This window comes from Larimichthys crocea, chromosome XX (genome assembly GCF_000972845.2).
Source record: "Larimichthys crocea isolate SSNF chromosome XX, L_crocea_2.0, whole genome shotgun sequence".
In the NCBI taxonomy this organism is placed as follows: Eukaryota; Metazoa; Chordata; class Actinopteri; family Sciaenidae; genus Larimichthys; species Larimichthys crocea.
In genome coordinates, this window is record NC_040030.1 from 17,960,447 (window position 1) to 17,969,541 (window position 9,095).

General features: G+C 41.4%; 1 protein-coding gene across 8 annotated transcripts in view; it reads left to right on the forward strand.

Annotated features, from left to right (window-relative positions):
• The window catches only part of LOC104926799 (pleckstrin homology domain-containing family A member 5), a 93,270-nt gene extending 84,884 nt beyond the window's left edge, over positions 1-8,386 (forward strand). For all 8 annotated transcript variants that reach the window (XM_019254459.2, XM_019254460.2, XM_019254457.2 and 5 more), the window contains 6 exons: positions 290-481; positions 565-681; positions 860-955; positions 3,007-3,149; positions 3,273-3,442; positions 5,499-8,386. In XM_019254459.2, the coding sequence (XP_019110004.2) occupies positions 290-481; positions 565-681; positions 860-955; positions 3,007-3,149; positions 3,273-3,442; positions 5,499-5,533 (753 nt within the window). In that variant the 3' untranslated portion in view covers positions 5,534-8,386. The remainder of the gene's footprint in view (positions 1-289; positions 482-564; positions 682-859; positions 956-3,006; positions 3,150-3,272; positions 3,443-5,498) is intronic.
• Positions 8,387-9,095: the final 709 nt, after the last annotated feature.

The following is a 9,095-nucleotide window of genomic DNA, read 5'->3' on the forward strand; positions in this document are numbered from 1 at the left end:
AGACAAAGAAGATATGTAGTAATATGCAGTGATGTGAGCAACAGTGTGAGATCTCTGCTACATCAGAATAATTTCACAGTAACTACAGATGTAAACATGTCACAAGCTGTTGTGACAGATACGAGGCAACAAGACTTAAATCACAAAAGGCACATATGTACTGACAGTTCTGTCACTACAGGGAGAGAGAGAGAGATCAGACAGTCAGGAATCATTTCAATTAAATGACTTTCCGAGATCCAGAATTACAAAGATACAAAAAAAAAACACTCAGTCTTGTCCTGTGCAGGACCGTCCTCGGAGTGCAGTGGATCAGACGGGATTTGGGGAGCGAGAGGTGGGCAGGATGAGGATGAGTGTGGAGGAGCAGCTGGAGAGGATGAGGAGAAACCAAGAGGCCTCATCGCTCCGAGAGAAGAAGAGAGAAACCCCGTCCCGCTCACCTTCCTTCAGCAAAGAAAACCCTTTTATTATCCTGCAGGTGACCACCTAATCCTTAACTAGACTGCTTTGGCTTAGAAATAGCTCCCCCGTGCTAGCGTGTGTGTATATGTGTGTGTGCAGAATCGGGTCCAGGCGGAGGGGGCCTGTGCAGACCCTGTGGAGCTGGAGGCAGCTCTGCAGCAGCTGAAGGTGGCTCACATGGAGCAGAGCAGGATGGCTGCAGAGGCTACACCACAGGTCCATGGGATATTTTTATCCTCTGTCATAGTAACATTTCCATTCTTTCATTGACTGTAAATGCAGCATCATTATTCCGCACATCTGTACATGCTGGCTGGTTATATAAGCGTTACATATGTACTGCAGGACATGAGGTGTCGTGACGATGGGAACATGATTCTATTTTAATCTCCAGGAAGTGCAGAGAGCGGAGGAGGTGCAGCATGACAGAGACGTGACCCTGCAGAGTGGGATGGAGCCGCAGGCTGAGACTAACAGCATACACACCGAGGTACAGCCAGGGCTGACGTACAGGCTCGTTAGAACTCAGACAGTCCCTGTGACACTTACACACTCAGAGACTTAACATGCTGTTAAAGAAGAAGTGTTATTCTTATAACGAGTCAAAAGCTAACTAACTAAACTTCCTGACTAACTAGACTTCCCTACTCAGAGCCTGGCCATTGGTTCTTTAAAAAGCCTCACATAAAATCACATGAATAGCTATATAGTTTCATTTTTACACCACTCAAGCAAAGCAAAAGTGTGAATTTGTCAGGGACAATTTTCACATATGGATTAATCCATGTTTGGTCCAGTTTCATGCAGCAGGAAGGACCGAGTCACTCTGAAAAAAAGTCACAGCAGCAGTCTCTGTAGTTTGGACCTTAGATGAACAGAACAGCAACACAAGGTGAAACATACAGAGAGAAGTCTCAGTCTTCATCTCTTCTGTCTAAAGGAAACCAAAGAAAAGGTCATTTGAAGTTGCTGAGGACATTCAGCAGAGATCGGATCAGTTTGTCCATCCATCCATTACCTGTAACTTATCTTCATCAGGGTCACTGTGGGGCTATCCCAGCTGACTTAGGGCTAGAGGCTGAGCACACCCTGGACAAGTCAGCAGCTTATCACAGGGCACATGGAGACAAACAACCACTCACACTCACACCTACGGACAATTTAGAGTCACCAGTTAACCTCTTGTGTGAATGTCTTTGGACTGTGTGAGGAAGCCACCCAGACACAGGGAGAACATGCAAACACGCTCCACTCGGCTGGAGACTGATCTGGGCAGCACCATGCCATGCAGTTCTTCTCTGGGCAGTGCAACCGGTGCAGAAGTGATAAAACCCACTCCAATATCCACAGTATCCACATCTGACTGATAGTCGTTGAATATCTAGAAAAATGCTTCACATACGGACAACAATTAATAAAAAAGAGTCCCAACTTAATTTCCTGTCAGAATGAGTCAGAAGAAAGAATATTACATTCATCTCTGCCAGTAGATTCACCTACATGTGACACACCGGACCTTTAAGGCTGTAAGAATACACAATGTGACATCTAGTGGCCATTTGTGGTTACTACTGCTGCTATGTGTTTGGAGACTGATGTGAATATTAACAGCCATTGTTCTGGCAGTACTAAGCCAAACAAGTCTTGATTGTCTCTACAAGAACTCCAAAATAAGAGAGAGAATAATAATTAATGACATCATCCAACGGGCTAACGAGCAGCTCGTAAACAGACATGTTAGTACTCTGCTACGGCTGAAGCTCTTCCATTTTTACATGAACGCAGGATGATGTAAGTGCGTTGCACAGGGAGGCACACAGTGTCTGTGGTACGGTGCAGTCTGCTGGAGGCTGCAGGGCTAACACACACAGCTCCACCGTACACCACTCCGCTCTGTTAAATTCACCGTCTGTAATCCCGGACACGTCTGCCACGCAGCAGATAATTAGCCATTGTGGCCATAACATCTCTGAGTGTAATCTGGGACGATGACAGGGGGATTTTACAGGGAATGTTGAAGAAGTCAGGTTGGCTATAAGGGATTTATCTCAGGGATTCAGCCAGGATTGCTAGTTGGCTCTGGGCTGCTCTCCAGTCGGATGCCACCCTGGAGCTCCGGGCTGTACAGCCCACTCCTCATTCCAGCACAGCAGACAGAAAAACAGACATATTCATTCTTTTAGTCATGTGTTTTATTCATTTTTTTACTTACTTACTTGATTTATTTATGGACTTCTTCCCCAGCTGACCTCTGTTACATCAAATGTACTCAGTTATTTCATTGTTTCTCTGTGGCAATCGTTATTTATTTCTTTATTTCAAGTAAAACAAAAACAGAGTCTTGCTGTGATGGAAGATGCATGTCAGTTATCCTTCTCTGCACACTGACAGCACACTTCTTAAACTGAAGTTTGTTCTGCATAAAGAGAACTCGTTCCTTGTTGCAGCGCTGCTCCGAACATGTCATCCCCTTCACAACACAGCCACGCAAAACATGCCGCACTCTCTTCTAATTAAAATGTGTGTGTTTGTGTGTTTCAGCTGTGTGAAAGCCAGAGGGTGGTGATTCTGGACCTGGGTACGGAGCCTCAGCGTGTGGAGATTGTAAACCTTCAGCCTTTTGAGGATGACGAAAGCCGAGAGCAAGATCTGACCAGCTCACCAACAAACACCACCGAAAACAGGTGTGTGTGTGTGTGTGTGTGTGTGTGTGTGTGTGTGTATGTGTGTGTGTGTTCATTAATGAAACAGATTAAAGGATCTTGAGGATAAAATGGAGTCAGTGTGACCTGTTCTGCTCGTTGTAGCTTCCAGACTCCCGAGCCTGAGACGCCGAGCCCGGAGCCGAGGGAGGAGGACCCAGATGTGACGCAGCAGACCACCAGAGAAGAGAAGCTGGAGAAGAGCCTGGATTCTTCCAACCAGCTAACGGCGGACGACAAGAAACACAGCAACAACAACAACAACATGTTGGCTTGTAAGCGAACGCATCACCTCCATCACCTCAGCGCAACCTAAACACCTTCTGCTGCACAACCAAACATTAAAAGACGGCGTTATAGCATGTTGTTGCCATAGTTACAGTGAGATTCATGCCATTGGTAATATTTCTGTGAAGGAGGGCTTAAAGAGGTGAAGGAGAGATTACACGACTTCTTCTTCTTCTTTATGTTTTGGGGCAAACTACTAAATAAATATGTTTTCCACCAGAGTAACACAACACAGCCTGAAATACACACAGATATTTATTTACAGATAATATCATTTGGAAGTAAGTGAATACTTTTTCAAATTCTTGGAAAGTTATAATTCCCTCAAGCTCTTACTCACAGCTTACACTGTCAGAACCGTTTGGAACACGACCTCGCTCTTTGTCTTTATTGCGAGAGCGACGGATTTACTGCGAGCTCCTTCCACATTGAAATGAACTAAACCACAGACAGACAGATTGATGACAATAATGAGCCTCAATGACATCTGATGAATTAATTATGTCATTTTGACACCGCTGAGGTCACATGAGGAAGCTTCCATCCACACAGAAATAACACACTGCCTGACTACCATCACCTGATCTCAAGTCAGTTCTCCGTCAGGCTCTACAGTTGTGTGGTGTCTCTCTGTGGATGTCAAACTGTGTTAAAGACAAAATTAACATTACCAGCACTGACTGTGTCTGATAGAACAAGTCCAGACAGACAGCACACTCTGGTGGCAAAATGAGAAAACTGCTAAGTTTACTGTCTTCGCTCAGATTTCCCGACCCCGCACAGGTCCCAAATAACAGCCAGTAACAATACTGAATATTTACTAACTGGTATAAACAAAGCAAAGATTCCCAAAGTGAATCCGTTTATTTTCATTGTGAATTAAAAAAGAGTCGGATTGCTCTCAGATGTTGACGTGCAAAGATAACGTGAACATAACCCAAACACAATGTGACACATTGTATAAAATAAAGCACAGACATGAACAGTGCTGGAACTAAGTAAGTAACTAAGAGTATTTCAATTCAATACATTATACTTCTAATGCATGTGGTTAGTTTATGAATATGATACACAGTTAACTACCCAATCGTCTATAATTAAAGGATAAAACTTGTTGTTATGTAGACATAAAGAATAGAGACAGTCAGCTGTAGTGGTGTTGGTAGTTGTAGTTTTGAACTTTGGACGGTGCCAGGCTAACTGTTTCACCCTGCTTCCAGTCTTTATGCTAAGCTAGGCTAACACTGTCTGTACTTAAAGGGCAAGTGTGCAGGATTTAGCCTCATGGAGCGGTGTGGATGCTGATTGCAACCCTCTCCTTTCACCCTCTCCTTTCAAGCATGAAGGAGAAACAACTGTGGCGGCTTAATGTGCAAAAACACTAGAGCCAGTGTTCAGTTTGTCTGTCTCTATATTCTGTCAACAGTGCGTCCTGAATCTAACACACTGGACCTTTAACCATACTACAATTATTTTTCTTAACTAGTTTAACTGTCCCAGTTTAATACTGATGCCTTTCTATGATATATACAATCAAACCAGACTATCAGCAAGAAGACTGACTGTTACACTATAGTTCTTTGAGCTATGATTGTGGCTTGCATTGTGGATTCCTCTAAAAAAATCAGGCGTTGGAAACATTACCACCAGAGTCAACACAAAATCAAAGTTCTTTCTAGCTTCTCTAAGTAAGGTATTTCTTCCACCACTGCCTAAAAATGCAAAAAAGTGAAATCATTTCATGAATCTTTGAAAATCCAAATTGATAACTATCACAAATAATCTTTTGTGGCTTGGGTTAAAGCATGTGTATTTGAATTAGTATTCTGAAAGGTTATTATGTGATTTTTTGCCCATTGATGTAAAAAATGAACTGCCTACCATGTCGTTGAAGGATTAAAGCTTGATTTGTGTGCTTGGTTAATATTTTTGGTCCATAAACTGACTGGAAAAAAAAAAATACTAAATGTAATTTCTATTCACTCACTGTGGCATCCCTTTCACTTTTCTCTCCATCCTCCGTCTCTTCTTTCCTCCCTGCAGCACAGACGTTCACCTTGGTGACCAGCGACACGTGAGCAACGCCGGCCTCAACGTCCGCACACTGGCGTCCCCGTAAAAAGCCCAAATGTAGCCAGCCTGCACCGAGCATGCTCCACGGCTTCCTGCGTTTACAACAGAACTTTTTTGATACTACTGTTACATGCCCATGAGGAGACTAAGACGGACGGCAGCCCTGCTTAGAGACACACAGACGGGCCGCCGTCAAATCCAGACAGAGAGGAAGGCAGATGTACTGTATCTTTAGCTCCTGTTAGATCTGTCCATACTGAGCAGAACACACACTCTATGGAGTCATGTTCACCCCAAAACATTTCTGCATCAGAGTCACACTGTGAAATGGTTTAATCTTTTAGAAGACTGAAATATACTGTATCTGCAAGCACAGACGTGTTCTTTGGGGTTGTAAAATAAGTCTGTCACCACATAAGATGACTCACTCTCATGTCAGATTCACAACAAACCCTTTTTCTGGCTTCTCAATGAGTCTCCAGCTGCGCAGTGACAGACAGCCACACATATCTGTACTTCGAAAAGGGAAGTGGTAAACCAAGAGAGCGCCGACTCGAGTCAGATAACACTTGACCTGAATGATAGTCATCACTACACTCCTGGAAATAGGTCAGAGTTTAATAAGCTGCTTCGTCTCCGTTCTGTATCTGAGCCAGAGCTCGTTGAAAGAATGTTTTTAGACCTTTTATTGTCAATGTATTCAGCAGAGTTTCAAATCTTTTATCGAGGTGATGTTTCCTGAACGACGGATGCTGCTCTGCGTTCATGATAACACTAATGAACACCTGCCGGCTGCCTAGTACCACCACAGTCTGACCTGTTAGGATGGAGGCGTAGCAGAGCAGCAACACCTTCAGCACTGAATGCATCCTGTGAAGACACAGGCAGAGTGTAGGTTGCCCATGTTTTAGCTCTGCACTCTGCAATTTTACTTATTGGTTCTTCATAGAACCATTTTCATTTTAAATGCAACATTGGGCAAAGTAAAAAGTAATCAAGTAAAGTCATTTATTACCTCATATAAATTATAGTCACATTATTTATTACACTCTCTCTCAAAAGCAGTTAAGTCATTAGAATATTACCCTTTACAGTTAGAAGTGACACCACAACAATCATTTCTACACACAGTCCAAAATTAGTCAACAGATTCAGCTTATAACAGCTGTTTGTTTGTATACTGGAGTATAGTAACAAAAAATAATTTCCCCCTGGAATTATTAAAGTATTTCTGATTCTGAAAACATCATTAAACATAAAAACTCCATAGAGCTGCAACTGTGGCTTAAAGAACTCTTTTTTTTTTTGCATTCAGTTCCCCAAAGAACCTCAGACAGAAAAAAAAGGAGTGTCGAGCTGCATCGATTAGTCCCTTAGTTGTCAGCTATTACATTAATTGTCAACAATTTTAATCATTTTTTAATCATTTTCAGCTTTTTTTTTTTTTTTTTTTGAGTAAAAAGTCCAACTTTTCTGATTTCATCTCCTCAGAGGTGAATATTTTCTAGTTTCTTTAGTCCTCCATAACAGTAAAATAAAAATCTTTAGATTGTGGACAAAAAAAAAAGACATGTGAGGACATCATCTTGAGCTTTGGAGAAGCACTGACTGACATTTTATATAATTTCATGGACCAAACATTAAAGAAGAATGGTTAGTTGCACCATCTTCCTGATCCCTCGCCAACAATTCTGTCATTGTTCTTCATGGCATGTCTAGGACAAGATGAATTGTTCAAACACTTTTAAAAAGAGCTTTCAGTTTATCACAGCAGCCTGTTTAATGAGTCACCTGAGAGGTAACGAAATCATTTCACAATCTTGACCTATGTTTTGTTTTGGGGTAATAAGGCTCCATAGAAACGTGTTGCCAAATACACACACTCACGTCAATATACAGAACTCTTTTGATAAAGTATTAAAGTCATCTTAACATAATTATTAGAGTATTCTACTGATCTGGAGCTGTTTCTGAGGAGCTGGAGGTGAGTGTACAGCTGTATATAGGAGCACTGGAGAAGTCTCACCATAGACGGGCTAAGCACCAAAACTCGACACACACACATGCAGTGCTTTACTTTTAACCCCAAAGTGACCGCCGATGCTCTTGGATTTTAACCTGCTTTTGATTTTTGGATTCTTTGTGTTGATTTGAGACCGGAGGCTCCCTTATTGCTCTATTTTCACATCTTTTGCACCTGCAACATAACAGAGTGTCCTTCATTGGATATTTATATATATATATATAAATATATATATAAAAAATATATATATATGAACATAAAGCAGATTTTTACTTCAACAAGGTGCCACTTCATGCTGCTGTTTATTTTCTCTTTTTTTGGACAGAACAAAGTATTTTGCAGAAGTTGTGATTATTTATGTTGGGCAGACCGTCTGTCGATGACACACACACACACACACACACAGTATGTGAATGTTTTGGACTTCCAGTCTGCTTTTTCAGTTGTGTCTCTTGTCGTTTCTCTCTCTCTCTCTTTGGTTTACATTACTTAGAAGATACAGAGTAAAGAGCCTGAGGACACGACACAGAATAGACATTTTGCGTTTGAACGTGTCCTAGGTGGAGACGAATCGGAGAATAGCACATGTACGAAGCAATAAGTAGGACTTTGGAGCTCCAGGATATAAAAAGAAATTTAAAAGAGATGTATAAACTGTAAAAAAAACAAAACAAAAAAAAACTAATAAAACAAGATAGCGTAATTTATGTACACACTGAAAAGAAGAGCGAATATTATAACTATAAGAGGTTATTATTAATATTATTAGGGTCAATATGCAAAAAGTTCATATCCCATCTGTTTTATATCATGTGAAATAAATGTTGATGTTCTTAAAACACGCCTGGTGCTGGAGGTTTTTGTTGTCTGCATGTCAAATTAACTTTTCAGATCTCACTTCTTAAACTTTTTTTTTTTTGCCACGTGGCTCCTCCAAATGAATCTGCAAGTCAAATGCAGGTGCTACAGGATGAGTCTGTGGTTTGCACAATTATGAAAAGAGTTTCATTTTACAAAACAATAATGGAGTATTTGTACACAGGAAAACAGAACTGAGTCATGTGGAATGGGCCAATGTGCGACCACTGCACCTTATGTATGTGTGTGTATATATATACATACATACATACATACAGTACATACATACACACACATACATACATATATATAGTCAACAGATCCATCTCCATGACAACTAATAAACTCATGTGATGTGGACAAAAATGCTAATTTTACTGTTATTAATTAATTAATTAACTAACATGCAGTGGTGTATAGCATGTGGACTTTTTATAGCCTAATGTAAAATGTGAACATTACAGGGGGAACTTGTTCTCCATCTCAGCACAGGCAGTAGAGAAGCAGGCCTTCCTTCATTACAATGCAACAAGTCGGCCCTCTAAAGATGAGCAGCACGGTCCACAGTCTCCTACAGACTGGAGTGGACTCAGAGTAGACCGGGTTCGGGTTCAGTCACATCGGGCTAAAAGAAAAGTGCAGCGGCGCCTGCACCAATGTGCACCTTGCTGAGATAAAAACGTGCC